The sequence below is a fragment of the Cryptotermes secundus genome, unplaced genomic scaffold (genome assembly GCF_002891405.2).
Source record: "Cryptotermes secundus unplaced genomic scaffold, Csec_1.0 scaffold439, whole genome shotgun sequence".
Classification (NCBI taxonomy): domain Eukaryota; kingdom Metazoa; phylum Arthropoda; class Insecta; order Blattodea; family Kalotermitidae; genus Cryptotermes; species Cryptotermes secundus.
Genome location: NW_019736403.1, coordinates 63,741 through 81,395, shown reverse-complemented (window position 1 = coordinate 81,395; position 17,655 = coordinate 63,741). Strand labels below are relative to the sequence as shown.

Sequence of the window (17,655 nt, the reverse complement as noted above, 5' to 3'; positions counted from 1 at the left end):
TTACTTTAGCTCTTTTCTGTTAAGATCTGCGACTTAAAAACTACAATTTTATGGTATGCAACGAAACGCGAAATTACAAGGCTACGTGCAATCAGGAGGAAATTAAGAGAAGAGTGAACTTGAGTAATGGTTGCTACCATTCAGTCCAAAATTTTTGTTTTCTCGTCTGCTGTATAAAAACAAAAACTCAAATATACAAAACTGTAATTTTGCTTGTGGTACTGTACATGTGTGAAACTTGGTCTCTGACATTAGGGGAGGAACACAGACTGAGGGTGTTTGAGAACAGGGTGTTGAGGAGATTAGTTGGACCGAAGAGAGATGAAGTGACAGGAGGTTGGAGAAAACTGCATAATGAGGAGCTTCATAACTTGTACTCTTCTCCAAGTATAATTAGAATGATCAAGTCAAGGAGGATGAGATGGGCAGGGAATGTAGCACGAATGTGGGAGACGAGGAATGCATATAAGATATTCATGGGAAAGCCAGAAGGAAAGAGACCACTGGCAAGACAAAAACTCGTGTGAGTGGACAATATTAAAATTGATCTGGGAGTGATAAGATGGGATGATATAGATTGGATTTATCTGACTCAGGATAGGGATTAGTGGAGAGGTCTTGTGTACACGATAATGAACCTTCGGGTTCCATAAAATGCTGGGACATTCTTGTGTAGCTGGACAATTGGAGGCTTTTCAAGAAGTGAGTGAGTGACGTGCAGTATTTTATCTACGTCGTATTTTGTACTGCAGTATAAAAATCGAGAATAACGGACGTGGGGAACCGTTGCGCTGACCACGTGACACCCTCTATCCGCAAAAGTTGGCACTAACTTCACCGACAAGCGATGGTCGCTCGGTCGGTATAGTTTGCTTGCGGACTACAGGTCACGAAGTTTTTTGTTCGTATTTTGTACAGCTTTGCTTATACGGCTATCTGTACGGTGGACAATTCCACTCCAGGATCCTCATTAGCAAGGGGCTTCAGAACGGGTAGGCTGTCTGCTTGTGAAAAACTATACACACAAGCATCCCCGCCCTAGATGGGATTCTACCTGGCTTTCCATCGGCCTAATACCAGGGGCGCCATCGAGTTCGACTACAAATTATGATATTCTGCCGATGTTTACTCTGCGCAATATATTTACTACTCGATAGGTAGGACATAAGTCCAATTTTGCCATTTTTGACTAACTCCGAAAGCATACATGCATCCTGTTTCTCTCTTGAACGGTGTTAAATGGTTGAATTTTACAAGTGCGGTACCAGGCTTGAGTTCAAGAGTAATATCTCGTTGGTGTAGAGAACTTTCAGTTGACTTTTATGCCCTTAACCAAGAAGAAAACAAGCAGAGTGTTATAATGTCAAATATTTTAATGTTGAGTTCAACGTCAGTTCTAATTATAGCTTTAAGAATTGTATTTTAATTTAAAATTAATACTTCTACCAATGAAAATTAATGAGATACTCCGCCAAAAGTTTATAATAAATACTAACGTCTACATAGGTTTTAATTTTAATTAAATTTAAAATCTGTGTTTCTGCTAGTAAATAGGATACAGATAATACAAATTACAAGTTCAGACTTGTTTGACACGCAACACATGTTAACATGGAGATGACTACACGATAGAGGAAATAGTCGTTTCATTAACTAATTGAACGTCCAGCGCATGGTGAGAATTGCTTTTTGTTATCAAATAATTACAACACTAATGCGTTGCGTATACGTGACAGTTAAATATAGCGCATTGTTCTCTCCCCGAGCTAGGTGTGGCTGGAGGCAGGCCGAGATAGCTGACCTGAACAGAGCGGACCGATTTACTTTTTATGCCCAACGTACTAGCGTTACGTCAGGACTTGAACGGTGCCCATGGGGGATGCCGAGTGATATGTGTAGGGGCTGCGTATGTCTGACCCACCGCCTGCCGCTGCGTCGCTTGCCTTGGTGATGTATCTCAACTAGGGATGACCTTCTGCCGCTTTGTCACAGTTGTTCATATTCTGTTTGTGCCGGCTTACAAACATGAAGTATTTACAGAATTTTTATGGAAAACCTATTTCGGATAGGGAACTCAAAGTCGAGATCGAAGTGTGATATTAAAATATATTGTCAAGAGTGGGTTCATAGGAAGTGCTCTGGACTGGAGCCTTACAGGTTCTTGCCTTATAACAAACTTTGGTACGACAAGCTTAGCCCTGAATTCTCCGGTTCTTGTAGTCAGTTTATTATTAGGTGCTAACATAAAATGAAATATACCGGCGGGAAAAGAAATCCGTGGCTTTAGTCCGCAAGCGAACTATGCCGACCGAGCGACCGCCGCTTGTCGGTGAAGTTAGTGCCAACGTTAGTGGATAGAGGGTGTCGCGTGGTCAGAGCAATCAATCCCCACGGCCGTTGATCTCGGTTTTCTATACCGGAGCCGCTATTTCCTTGAAATAGCCCCTCAATTATCCTCATGAGGCTGAATGAACCCCGTTCCAGACCCACTACTTCTCAGAAAATCTGTTAGCGCCGGGAATCGAACCTGGGACCTGTGGATCTGAAGCCTGAAGGAAAGAGACCACTTGGGAGGCCTAAACGGAGATGAGAGAACAATAAAATGGGTGTTAAAGAAATGTGGTGTAAAAACATCTACTGCAGTCGACAGATTTGAGATTGACTCCAGCTGTCAAGCTGACATAAAAACCTGTGTCAGCTTACCCAGCATAAAGCTAAAGAACTGTGTCAGCTTACCCAACATAGATCAAGAAGAAGCCTATGTCAGCTTAGCCAATATAAATCAGCAAATTCCAAACGGGCACGTATAAGACGAGCAAATTTACGCACAACCGCAAGCACGGGAGCGATGTAAGAATGAGGCCTGCAGGGCTCTTCTGGCATCAGGGGCTTCGAAGCTGAGGAAACCGTTTTCGAATACAAATCCGAACAAGCTGAATGAGCCGGATCCATACAGAATGTACTCGATGTATAATGCACAAAACCGAAGTTGCAGGATACGGCACGTGAGAACTGAAGAAAAGTCGGTCTCTGCAGACTTACTGTGTGATTAGAAGATTTAGTCTCACCGTGACTAAATCTTCTAATCATACAATAAGTCTACAGAGACCGACTTCTAATTATTCTTCAATTCTCTTGATGCTCGCAGCTTCTAGTTCCAATTTGTTGTCGCTCTAGTCGATCTGATCAGAGTGAGAGTAACTTCACGACCGGCGGTTTACCGTCAGTCAGTTCGTCTTGGCTACAAGCTCCCTGAAACTCTCGACCAGGAAACTTTTTTCAACTGAATACTTGCTTTCATAACCCTTATGTAACATCCTTTTTGACGAGAGGATGGATCTATAGGTTACAATTGCTACTAGCCCTCGCCAGCGCATTCTCAGGTCCGAGTCCCGCGGGACCCATGACCACATTTTACTGTCTCAAATTCGACACTCCCTCAACCAGGAGGGCCAGGTCCCCGTATTTATATCCACCAGGAAGACGGTGGCCCGGTTATACCCCCAGGCACTGGGTTCCCTTTTCATCGGCTCTCTTGACTCGCAGGGCTACGGTGGAAATATTCGATCCCGCCTCCACACGAGATGCGGGATACCCAAAGTTAAAGTCAGAGTCAAATTTACTTTACGACTGGCGGTTTACCGCCAATCAGCTCCTCTTGGCGTCAGGCCCTTTGAGGATCACGACCGGAGATTTTTTCCAACCGAACTTTTGTGGTAACAGTTCTTTGTAACAACCTCTCTGACGAGTAGGTGGGTGCTATCTACAGGCTGTCGTTATATAGACTCCGCAGGGACTACATAGAAAACACATCTCATTCTTGTAGCGTATTTTTGTACGTGTTACCCAGCAACAAGTTATTTACCAAGAATCTATATTCGCGGGAACTTGTTTATCGAACCGTTGCCTAGCAATGGGAATCTATGATACATTAATATAGACTTCATGCAGAAACGCATGCGTCGAAGACATGTAGATGCTAACATATTTCTTCAATTCAGAATTTTTTATCTTCCCGCATGTTCACTAGAACTAACACATTCTGTAACTGTACTGCAATTTATAATTGCATGGTTGTGAAACATGGTCTCTCACATCAAGACGAGAACACAGGCTTGGGTATGAGTGAGATCAGGGAGTTGAACCCAAGAGCGGGAAAATAACAGGCAGCTAAGGAAAATCTCTTAGAAAAGAACTTCCTTAATTCGTACATTTCGGAGAGAATAAGATGGCCAAATGAAGACGAGAGATAAGATGGACGGAACTTGCAGTATGTACAGGAAATATTAAAAATGCATGCAAAATCCTAATCGGAAAGACGGAAGGAGAGGATGACCTTGGTATAGATTTACTTATCAGTTTATCTGTTTATTCCGCTAAAGTTGGCACTAACTTCGGCGACAAACGGCGGTCGCTCGGTCGGCACAGTTCGCTTGCGGACTAAAGTCACGGAGTTATTAGAAGACGTGGGGGGAAGCTGTCGTGCCCTAATTTGAGGTACTATCCAGGCATTTGCCATGAGGACTTAGGAAAACCCCGGAAACCTCGGTCCGGATAGCAGGTGCCCCGGCTGAGTTCAAGTCACAAGCATTATCATTTGAGTCAACTTGCTCACTGCCTTGATGTAAATGTGACGATAATATTAAAATGGATCTTAAAGAAGTGGGATGTGAGGCTGTGGATTCGGTCCTTCCGGATCAGAATAGAGACCAGTGTTGGGCTCCATAAAAGGCGGGTGAGCAGGGCAAGACCCACACAGGGTTGTAGACCCGGTAAAGAAGAACTAAAACTAGACTAAAAACTTCGTGGTTTTTAGTCCGCAAGCGAAGTATACCGACCGAGCTACCGCCGCTTGTCAGCGAAGTTAGTGCAAACTTTTGCGGATAAAGGGTGACGGGTGGTCAGTGCAACGAATCCCCACGACCGATAATTTCGGTTTTCTAGACCGGAGTCGCTATTTCCTTAAAATAGCTCCTCAGTTATCCTCACGAAGCTGAATGGACCGCGTTCCAGACCCACCACCTCTAGAAAATCTAGTAGCGCCGGGAATCGAAACCGATTTCTCTGATTCGGCAGCCAGGAACTCTGACCACTAGACCACAGAGGCGGCCTCGGTAAAGAAGAAGAAGAATTTCTTTGGAAGCAGTCTTCTAAAATTGTAGTTGCGATCTAAGTCTGTAAATTAAGCTACTGGCTCTACGTAATCACTTTCAGTCCGGACGTCATTTGTCCACTCGTATCCCGGGCGGATTACCGCCGAGTTAATCTCCTAAGGCCATTTATTGATTTAAGAACGTTCCTGTTTTCTACAGACTTGTTTGATCAGACCGTCAGAAGGTAAAACAATTATAGCTTCCCCGCACTTGTTCATTAACAGTGACAGGCTTACCGTGCCGCCACTTCAGATAACCAGCTGGACTTTACGACGAACGACGGATGCAGGCTGAACGTGTTATGAGAACCTGAGTTGTTTTTTTAACAGTTAAAATTTACCCAGCCGGTCACGGTAGCCGAGCGGTCTAAGGCATGCACTGTCTTCGCTCGCTTGGAAACCGGGATCTTGGGTTGGAATCCCACTCAGGACATGGATATTTAGTTTGTGTGTGTGTGCGTTTTTCTGTGTTTGTGTACAGGTAGAGGCCTTGCGACGAGCTGATCACCCGCCCAAGGAGCCCTACCGAATGTGTAAGATCTAGAAAAACCGAAGTGAACGGAGAAGTTCTTGGAGGTAGGCCTAGGCCCACTGGGGCTGTAGTGCCAAGGAAAAAAAAATTACTTAAACATTTCAAACTGATACAACTGACAGATGTTCGTTGTTCTGAATGGTAAGGAAAAGTGGTGACAAGAGTAAACTTTCCACTAACAGAACCCAAATATTTGAAATGGTTATTACGAAATCTCACCATTTGATATGATCATGAGCCAGTTCTACTGCCACAACGTATTTACGTAATATCGCCTTTGGTTAAATTATAATTGTAGGTTAAATCCGGAGAATGCTTGGAAGCATTCACTTTATGAATCTCTTATCTTTAAACCTTCTTCTTTTTCTTCTTCTCCTTCTTCTTGTCGTTTTTCCATACTGTGACTCCATTTTCAGATCCTGAAATACTCTCTTTTCCCAGCCTCTTGCTTCCACACCTCGATCGTACACAAGGGATTTCATGTATGCTTTCCATTTATATGTCAGTCTTCCTTTTCTTTATCTTCTTCTTCGTCTTCATCATCTTCTTATTCTTCTTCTCCCTCCTCTTTCTCGCAGTGACCGGAGAAACTGAATTTTTTGTAATCTTGGTAATCACTCCTCTTTCGTTCCTGTAATATTGTTCAGTTCATACCATCTCAGCCCTCCGTTTTCAATGCTTCGTGTTGTTATGTAATAATATTCGTTTATTCTCATAATATTACAATTCTCACTCTACTTTTGCTTGTTTCATGCCAATAATAAATTTCCAAAATCAATCGGCCTCAGTTTGCTCCGCAGTTTTTCAGTCACCGGCCAGATTTCAACTTCATACGAGTATATCAGAATACGTTTCCACCTGTGCTGTAAAATATATTTTTTCCGGGGTAGCATTGTCGGTATAGCGACTGGCTGCGGGCTGGACAACAGGGGTCGGAATTCGAGTCCCGATAGTGCCAAGAAATTTCTCTTCTCCAAATCGTCCAGACCGCCTCTGAGGTTCACCAAACCTCCTATCCAATGGGTACCGGTGCCTCTTTCCCTGGGGGGTAAAAGCGGAAGAGGTGTGAAACTGACCTCACCTCCAGCTAGTTCCGAGGTCAAGAAAATGTGGATCTATACATCCACTCCCCATATGCCTTCGTGGCTTAGTGCTTAATTCGTTGAGCACAGGGACAGCGTCGCCTCATCTTCCTTAGATACATTATTATTACTGTAGAAAAGACGAAATATTAAAATATACAGAACCATAATTCTACAAGTTGTACAGATGTGAAGTTAGGCCCCCATCCAAGGGAGCGTAATTGCAGGGTGGCTGAGAACATGTTACCGAGAATGATATTTCGACCAAAAGTTAAAAGAGGGTAAAGTTCTTGTGCGCCGGTCACGGTAGCCGAGCGGTCTAAGGGGCATGTACTGTCTTCACTCGCTTGGAAACTGGGATCGTGGGTTCGAATCCCACTCAGGGCATGAATGTTTAGTATGTGTGTGCGCGTTTTTCTGTGTTTGTGTACAGGTAGAGGCCTTGCGACGAGCTGATCACCCGCCCAAGGAGTCCTACCGAATGTGTAAGATCTAGAAACACCGAAGTGAACTGAGAAGTTCATGGAGGTAGGCGTAGGACCACTGGGGCTGTATGCGGAGGAAAAAAAAAGTTCTTGTGCTTAACTAATTAAGCATCACGCCATGAAGACGTATGAGGGAGTCGAAGTATAGCTCCAAAATTCTTGACCTCTCAACGACGTAGATATGACTAGTCAGCTTCACACTCCGGCCGCTTTATCCTCAAGAAAAGTGTCCCCGGTGCCCACTGGATACGAGGCTGAATGGCCTACAGCGGGGCTGGACGCTGTGGAGAGGAGAAAAATCTCTTTCCCCTTCCGGGAATCGAACCACGTCCGTTCAGCCCGTAGCGCAGTCACTGTTCCTACTGAGCTGTAAAACACAGATTCAATACATTTGAGGGAATTTGTTGGCTGGGAGAACAACTGTCAGCTTCTCATGAAGGAGTTTGTTTCATGCAGTTAGCTGGTTAGAAGTACTGGTAGACGGAAAAGGTCGGGATAAAGTGGTTAACGCTTCGCATTCGGGAGGTCCCGATTTCAGATCTCGGTCGGAGACCGGCTGTCCTGACAGATATTTAGTTTGTTTCCTAAGTTCTTCCACTGGACGGCTCACGTTCGATCCCCGGCAGGGCAAGACTTGTCTTCTCTACAACGTCCTGCCCGGCTCCGGGGCCCATCCATCCTTCTATTCAGTGGGTGCCGTAGGCGATTTTCCCGGGAGGGATGGGGACTGCCAGGGCGTACAGCTGACTACTCGCCCCATCTAGTTCCGTGATCAAGAATGGTGGAGCTATACCTCGACTCCCCCATATGTGTTCATGGCATAGTGCTGGCTCAGGATATAGACAAGTGGAGGGCTCTTTTGAATACGGTAATGAGCCTTCGGGTTCCGTAAAATGTTTGCAGATTCTTGAGTAACTGCACAACTGGCAGCTTCTCAAGAAGGGCTCAGCTCCACGTACTTAAAGGAATGCATTGTGTCTATCTATCCATCTGCCCATCAGTCCATCTGTTTGTCTATCTATGGCTCTACAGCCCTTGTGGACCTTGGCCGCTTCTTCAGTTTCTTAATTCATTCACAGTCAGCAGGACTCCTTGGACGGGGGATCAGCCCGTCGCAAGGCCACTACATAGACACAGAACAACACAAACACAGAATAAACCCACACAGACATCCATGCCTCAAGTGGGATTCGAACCCAGGATCCCAGTGTTCAAGCGGGCGAAGACGGTTCATGTCTTAGACCACGCGGCCACTCTAATCGGCTGGGAATACAATCGTCCATACATAATCTTAATACAGTAAAATAAGCGAGTAAGTAAACGTATCCCTGTAACAGGCCGTGAAGGCCCATAGGCTTGCAAGATGTTAGGCTTCCACATTTTCTAGACTGTCAGCCTTACGCGCTGGCCTCCCTTTACCCCGAAGAATATTCCTGGTACTCATTTCTGTTAGAGGCTGAGTCAACCCCAGGGCCATATTGCAGCTGGAAGGATTAGGTAAATTGAAAAATCCACCTCATTGGGATTCGATCCCGCTAACTTCCGGCTTGTAGCACGCTACCACGTGCCCCACATAAGACTAATGCCAGTTTTAAAATGATTTTCCCTTTTATGTTATTTGGTTTATTGACACCTCGACAACAAGAAATGACCTTTGTTTCCATACCGAAATTGTCAGATTGATTGTATTTTGCTTCCACCTCAATATTATGACCAGATATATAAATACGCGACAGTGAATCTTCGGGTTCCATAGGAGGCCGGGAATGTCTGAAGCGGCTGAGCTACTCTCTGCTTTCTGGAAACAAACTCTGCCTCGTCAAATTATACATTTCGCAGCAGACTGCCTAAGGAGAGTTACAACGAGCTTCAGTAGTAACAGATGTGGCAGGGAATTGCTTGGACAGCTGAATGATGATCTGCTGCTTAAGAGGACCTCTTCACTATTTGGTTGGATGGAGAAGAATGTTCGGTATTCTACTAAATGAAAAACGTGAGATTAATTACGTATACATTTGAATTAATTCGTAACTGAGTCACACAGTGACATTTATCCCAAGGAGATTTTCGTAAAGCCGTAGGCGAGATCCTTCTAGAGCCTCACACTGATCGTTGAAACGCTCAGGCAGAAGAGTTTTCCGCTCCTCCCATCAGGTACCACAGAGACTCGAAATGCTGTCGGAACCAGCAAACCTATAACCTTAACACATTACAAATGCAACTTAACCAGATGACAGCAGATGCTGTAAATCTTTGTCACACATTCTTGGCACATTCACGCTTCGGAGCCGTAAAACTGAAACTTGAAATCCCGGTCTACAGCACAAGGCACCTGAGGGATTTCTGAGAAGGAAAGTGAAGCCTAGTACCGATTGCATCCACTTTCTCTTCAGGGAGCTTTTTTAGTAAGGACCCTCGAGTTTTTCCTTTATTTTTCTCGCAGAACCACTTTCCACATACTCGTTGTTCCAGTATGTATCTCGTGCTTCGTATTTCCACACAGCAGACGGGGATATGACAAGAATGAATGATGAATGACTGTTTATCTCACTATTCAAGTATAATTGTAGGACTTGAAGCAACCTGAGGCACGGAATATGTGATTGACTACGCATATAATGCATAGGTCCGCTTCACAGTAGTTCAACGATTTGAGGCGAAACTGAATTAAATCATTGTTATGCAACAGAAAGCATTTCCATTGTGAACTGTGGCGTCGGTTAGTTTTATTTATGTGATATTTAGGCTATAGGTGTGTCGGTTTCTGCTAGCAGCCCCGATCTTAGCGGATCGACCTGACGGAAGTAGTTCCACTGATATGCGTGAGTTTCTAAAAGGGTCTCGTTGTAGGATGTTTCATTCAATTGCCCTGGCCGCCATTTGCAACGTATGGTGCTCAGTAAAGCGATTGTTAAGAAACCCAGGTCACCAATGCACTTAAGTGTTTGGAAGCCTGCCAGCATCTGCAGATCTGATAGTGACAGTCGCATTTGTCACGGGTCATGTCGAACATAAACACCGGGCCGCTGAGACTTCGGCTGAGGGGTGACAAGCCCCTTGATCGTGACAGAATAATATAAGCAGGGATGTTCTGAAAGTATTGAATTGTTCGGGGTAAGAACAGAGATTGATGACGTCTGAGAGAGGGTGCTGAAGACAAGGAGCAGTATGTGAGCGAACAAAATACTTAATGAAAAGCCCCACAATTTGCAGCCTTCAGCTACTATTGTTAACAGCGATATCAAGAAAGAATCGATACCGGACATACAGAACCCACAAGGTAAAAACACATTGTTTATAAATTAGTAATACTGTATTTTAGCCTCATAGTGTGTGTCAGTTATTTGATATTGCTGGGAAAGCCAGAAAGAAATAGACCACTGGGAAGACCAAGGCGTAGGTGGGTGTACAATTTTAAATTTATCTTCGAGAGATAGAATGGCATGGTATGCATTAGAGTGATCTGGCTCAGGATAGGGACCAATAGAGGACTCTTGTGAAAATGGTAATGAACCTTCGGGTTCCATAAAATGCTGGGAAGTTCTTGAGTAGCTGCAGAATTGGCGGCTCCTCCAGAAATGCTCAGCTCCGTGAGTAAGTAAGTAAGTGAATACAAAATGATTTAACTGATGATTGCTATAAAATGGCCGAATCACGTTGTAAAATAAAAACAGTGTAAGTTTATTCCATTTATACATGAATTGTGTTCATGGAACCTAAATAAACAATTCTTATAAAATTTTGGTTATATTATGTGGAAAGCAACAAATTGGGTTACCTGGGAGAAGCTAACGAACGAATAATATTAAAATGTACCTACATAAATATTGACTGGAATTAATTAACTTAAAATGGCTTCCAAATGCAAGCTTATATAATGAAAGTTGTAATCCTTGGCGTCTGGCACAGCCAGGACTCTTTTATCACTAGATTATCCATTAACTTTTTAAAATCTAGTGAATTCTAAAGAGGTTCTGACGATGTATGTAAGACTCAGAATTACTGAGTTTTTGGACTTTATCCATCGCCCTGTGTTCTAAACCTAGAGGTTAACCCTTTCTAAGGGACCCAACAAAGTAAGTGTCTTCCTCCACACCTGAGAAAGGAAACAGATCCAGTTTCCGAAACGTTGTATTTTCTAGTTTTTAGAATACCTGACGATGGACATGGTCCAAAATCCCAGTAATTCTGAGTGTTAAAAAAACTGTTTCTTGAAGTCACTTGGTGCTTTCTAAATGTACTGTCACGTGTAGAGGGTACGCGTGACGAAAATAACGGGTTCTAGTTCGGATGATTGGATTTATTAGCACGTCGGTTACACTCGATCTTAATTGCAATTAATAAAGCACAATCGCTGATTTACACAATTTACAGTTCACCGCTGCACACGCACTAGGATACGCCGTCTTCACTAGTCGCCTCCTGGCAACGGATCTCAATACAGAAACTAACACTTCAAATCACTCTGAAGTCTTCTTGTTATTTCGCCTTCAATCACTCTGTACTCCTCTGTCCTAACCTGTATTCAGTTAATCTTCACAATTCCGTAAAGACATGCTCCATTCTCGTCCTGGTACTCTCAACTGCTGAACCCTCCTAGACTCCCTTTCCGTGACGGCTCCGTGTCCTCGACTCACGGCTTCTCAGCTATTACTGACTGCAAACGACCTTCACTGTCCCCTATAAACCCTCGGTACGGACCACGCTGAAAACTCAAACTCTATTGTTGAAAAATGTTCACCGAACCATTGCATAGCAACGGTCGCGGCGCGCACTCCATAGAAAAACAGTCACGTGATATTCATCTCGCCAGTCCATTGGCACGCTGACTGTTGCCTAGCAACGAGCTATAAATATTCGTCCTATTGTTGCGTGCACGTATCGAGGGGTGTTTTTCGAGCCGTTGCCTGTCAGTGCATTGACATGTCACATTGTTTATTCATTAATTTATTCCACACATGTTGAAAGCATTCCGTGTATAATAGAAGGCAGGTCATGCCCGTCGGAACTTATGCAGCAGTATCAAATTATCCGCAGGTGAAGGAGTATGAACTGAGCGAGGTGTTCCACCACACGGAGGACGAGAGGCAGTACGAGGTGCTGCGCATGGAACACATGACACGAAATACAATCGACGTGCTCAACAATAACGACATAGAGGCCGAGATTGAAGAAGAACGCAGCGAAGAGGAGCGACGAATACAGCATCTCAGCACTACCACGCATGCGCCAACCATTTCCACGACCGTCACCTCTACGCTAGAAGATTCCACGTGAGTTTCGACACAATATTGATAAATTTTCACGTTTTCCTGGTTATGACCCCAGGAAGGTATGTAAGGTTTGGTAACAGCACGGCCGATTTTCTCTTGTTTTGGTAATATGTATGAAGTACAATGTTTCGACTAAACCTGGAATCTCTCGTATCTTCACAAAGACCGAGATCGAAAAGCTGTAGCACTCACAGCCTTTAACTTTCTTTTTTATTTTTGTATGCAGACATTTGAACGTACATAAGCCTTACCACTCACACAGTTTGAAGCAATGATGCTATTTAACGGAGAATGCAGTTTTATTCTACAATGAAATATGCTTCATCACATTATAAAGGACAAAGTATATAAAAACTCTAAGAAAAATATAACAGTAAATAAACAACGCTACTTTGGCTCGAAATTTGGTACACAAAACTGTGACCTAATGGAATATTATCGTGCCCTGATTTGGAATGAGCATATCAATGTTAATTTAAAAAGTTAGTATTCTTTTAAGTTATCAACACTTTGGTGAATAGAATAATGAAATAACGGGATCAGTTCTTCCAAAAATAATGCATAGTTAACAAATAAAATATGCCGGTATTTCAAATTATATATTTATTGAATAACACAGAACAACAAATCATACTGTGACATAAAAAACACTGATTTTTGGTGTGTGTCGTAATTTTTGTATATTATTTCGAAATGAGTTCAATTTGTAGCTCGATAAACATGGCCGTCCCATAGCTCAGGCGGTTAGTCGCCGTCTTCCCACCGCGCCGGCCCGAGTTCGAGCCCGGGTCAGATCATGTGGGATTTGTAGTGGACAAAGTGGCGCTGGGGCAGGTTTTCTCCGAGTACTTCGGTTTCCCCTGCTAGTTCTCATTTCACCGACTGCTCCATATTCATCATCATCTATTATCCGGAGCTGGTACAATAGACAAATTAGTGGCCGACGTACCAAGTGGACTCAGTCTCGCCCCACCGCAAGAAACTAACTCTGTAAACATCCAGCCTGTAATTCAGCTGTTGTCAATATGCTGCAGCTGTAGCTTGCAGTCGTTGTAGTTGTAGCCACGTCACTTAAGGCAATGTGCTTCGAATTTGCATACATACATACATACACACACACACAGTCTACGTTCATGAACTCCCCCAATGCAATAGATTCGCTTGAACCGTTCATCAGTTGTTGCTTGTGACGACGATACATACTCGTATTTGTATGAATGCATTGAAAATGGCGCAGTAGACTAGAGGCCTAGTATCATTAAGTTACTGTCGTGACGTTCGTTGCTCGGCTCTTTTATACATCCGGTCAGAACATTGAACTGTTGCAGGAGTACGAATCACATGCCTCTGGCTCGTGTGCAAGTGCCCTCAGCAGGCATCATCCCAAAGGGTGACAAGGACGCCATCTTGAACAGCATCGTGGAGACGTATCGGAGTTCACCAACCAGCAGTAAGGATCACCACCGCAAGAAGTACAAGGGAAAGCCGAGAAGTAAACTCCACAAAATTAGTAAGTGGTTGTTGAAGCGACAAGCCATGTTTCCATTGTCAGAAAAACGCTTTGACTCTATTTCAATGTGTACCGGATATTGGGCCTGTCCGAAACATTTATGATGGCATTGCATTGAAATTATAACTCTGATTCGGGATACATTCATGTACACCTTTTCGAGGTCCACCGCTAGTTTCGTCATCCATGAATTGATTGCTCTGAAATATTTGGGGAATGGTGCAAATTACGGAGTTCCTCATTAAGCAGTTTGCTCAAGTCTCATGTTACTTTCTCTCTTTTTTATCCAGGCATTCTCATTACCCTGTCTCTAAAATCTTGTAGCACCTATGGGAAGTGATGTGTTGTACCGACATATGACGGTTTCCTTGAGGCCTTATTTGAAACTGAGTTACCGTTCATTATATTTAGCGGCTTGAGGTGCCAGGAAACTGCGACCAAACAGGGTTATTTGCTAAACTGACACGTTCGTGTTTTCCCATGCAAGGACGGCCTCGAGCTGTAGGCCTGCAAATCATATTACCGTAAACCAGATTACAAGGTTCGATTTTCCACTTGAATGCGAAGTTTGTGGTGTATGGAGCCTCGCTTTAATAAAAATATTATCCTGGCAGGTATGATTGAGAAAATTACACAGATGTCCTGTATTGATTCCCGGTAGGCAGACACCAAGGTTCACATAGGGCTCAGTTTCATTCCTTGGCTATCATGTTCACTTTCGCTTACATGCGTGTTGCCGATGTGCAGTAAAATTATGTTTGCTCGCCTGTATTTAAGTCAGTCGGTGAAGTGACTAGCTAGGAGCTGGAAGGCCGGAATTCGATTTGGGGCAGTCGCAGGGATGTTTGTTCGCCACCATTTTCAAATGGATCCTGGGGTCCACTGACTGTCCTGCCTAAGTAAGTTATCCGCAGGAATGAATGGCCAGAGGCTGCATCTGACCACCTCAACTAGTGCCGCAGTTGGGAGTGCGTGGAGCCTTACCTTTACTCCCTTTAGTGTGTGGCACTTTGAATTTTATGTGATTTACGTTATCTGCGGTGAATAAGCCCACTGCTGTAAGGAGTTTTAACGGATATTTTTCCTTTCTTCCTTCCTCCGTTCCTCTCTTCCTTCCTTCCTTCTTCTCTCTTAATAAGTCTATGTCAGAACTTTACTGATGAGATTAGCTATGTCTTTTAGCCTACTTTATTTTCTTAAGGGGGAACTGTAGCCTCGTGGAATGAATATTCACTCTATGGCTATGTACCCCCTTTCAACTTTTCTACAGATTGATCGACTTTCGCAAAATTTGGTATGAGCTTAACGTCATTGGAGGCCACTTCAGCCTCATAATTTCTGATTCCATACAGAAAAAAATAATAACAAGTCGAAGGCACGAACTTGCGTGTGGGGGGGAGGGAGAACTCCAAATGTCGTATTATTTGTGAATTATAAAAGAACAACATGGCAGCCCCGCGAATTTCTTTTTATAAATTTCCAATTTGGCGGTGATATCGAATGGAATAGGAACATGAGGGATCTCATATAAACATTTCTATCGACTGTATATGAAGCCAGTACGTGCAGTCATAGCGATGGTGCGAATCATGTAAAATTGACGGTATATGCTAATATTTGGATCTGGTGTGACTTTCGAGGAAAGTGCCTTGTCTATTTGAAGTCTTGGTCCAACTTTGTTTTTGATTTTCGACCGAACTTCATCAGTTTTTGTTTTGTGGTTCTTTCTGCTCTGCTTTGAAGACCTGCCATCAATATAGAACATTTCTGCTTCCTTACCTTGGCACGTGACGTGTTACAGGACCACCGCGCGACTGTCGGGTGAGCGACTGGTCGCCTTGGGGCCCATGCAGCAAATCGTGCGGTATTGGCGAGATGACACGGAGACGTGAAGTGCTGAAGCACGCACGGCGCGGAGGCAAGGTTTGCCCACCGTTGCTGGAGACCAAGTGGTGCGGCAGCGCACGCGCGTGTTCGCGTGGCTATTTCAATTGGTAGGCTCTTCGGCAGACCGACAACAACTCTACTTCTGCGGCTGTTCCAGCTGTCGCTACATCCGGTGCGCATACCGGAAGAAGCGCAGTACCCGTTACTTTTCACGGGTAACACCAAACGCGACGGTTTTATTGTGTTTATGGGACTAAATATTTGACAAGTCAGCAACTGTACAAGCTCATTGCAGCCTGTAAAATACTTTTGTGTCATATAGAGACGAATTGTCTGTTTTTTTAAGACACGTAACCGGAATTGTGAGTTGCTAGATTTGTAATTACTCGATTCCAAAACCATTTGCTCTTACAATTTTTAAAATGGCACAGAAGTTACTTTTACGTCTGAGGCTTTGTACTCAACTAAATTTGTTCTTGGATTCTTGAAGGTGTTATGATATGTACGTGACAGAATACTGTCATGGTGTCATTTGAGAGTTTACTGAAGATGGCAAGCAATACGAAAAAATTGTTCACATAACTTTCCAATACAAATACAATAGAAAATATAATTCAGTAAGATGTTATTTTCAATTTTATATGGAAATGCTTTTGAAAATAAATAAATAGCTCGTGTAATGATCATAACACCTATTCAACTTTATATATCTTAGAGTTCAGTTTACTTTACCTGAAATTGTGAAACTGAATCTTGATAATTGTTTGTGTCCTTCATTGAGATAATTGTGACTCTAAAAATTGTCTGTCAGCATCAGAGACTGGACATGTTCCTCACAGTGGATTCTAGTAGCACAATTATCCTACGTTTTTAATATAGACTTGAATAAGCAATCGTGTTGTCAGCAGTATGAAGCTACGAACACCTTGCCATTAAAATCTTTCTAAACGCTGGTTTTATACTGCATTGCCATCGGATGGATACGTCACGAGTTAACTGGTTTACATCTCAGTTAAATGTACAAAATATTCTTAAAATGTGTACTCACTTTATAATCCATGCATGTGAAATTGTATCTACAGAGACAGTTGGAAAGAGTCAGTTATATATTAGCATCTTGTATGAATCAACGGCTAAACTTTGAGTTTCCTGCGTCACCACCAACCCATGCTTTATTTAAAAATCTACGTGACGGTGTACAGGTGAAGGTTACTGCACAGCTCACTTTGTGGGGTGTGTTTTAGGGCTCAAAACGCTACCACACATTCCACCTCCTCTACTGAGGTATCGTGTGTTCATTTTTCAAAAACTGTGGACGCCTTAATTGTATACACAGGCAGGAAAAATTCTTGTGAATATATTGAGCAATGGAGCGATTTCTAAACATAGAAAATGCGACATAAGTGTTGATATGTTGGGATTTTGGACTTTATCCATCGTCCTGGTTTTTAAGATAACAAATAAAAACACGACGTTTCGTAAACNTTAAGATAAGGGACCCAACTGAATAGGTGTTTTCCTTCACCTGAGGACGGAAACAGATCCAGTTTACGAAACGTCGTGTTTTTATTTGTTATCTTAAAAACCAGGACGATGGATAAAGTCCAAAATCCCAACATATCAGTGTGTTATACACCATCGTCAGAATCCTATAGTAACTACCAACTTAAGTGTTGTAAAGTGCCATCTTACAATACAAGTGCAATATAAGAATTGAAGGAAATGTAAAATCCC

At 43.2% G+C, this 17,655-nt stretch overlaps 1 protein-coding gene across 1 annotated transcript in view; it reads left to right on the top strand.

Annotated features, from left to right (window-relative positions):
- The window catches only part of LOC111869872 (spondin-2), a 391,543-nt gene extending 374,144 nt beyond the window's left edge, over positions 1-17,399 (top strand). The window contains exons 5-7 of the mRNA XM_023861711.2: positions 12,289-12,524; positions 13,853-14,034; positions 15,836-17,399. Of these exons, the coding sequence (XP_023717479.1) occupies positions 12,289-12,524; positions 13,853-14,034; positions 15,836-16,032 (615 nt within the window). The 3' untranslated portion in view covers positions 16,033-17,399. The remainder of the gene's footprint in view (positions 1-12,288; positions 12,525-13,852; positions 14,035-15,835) is intronic.
- Positions 17,400-17,655: the final 256 nt, after the last annotated feature.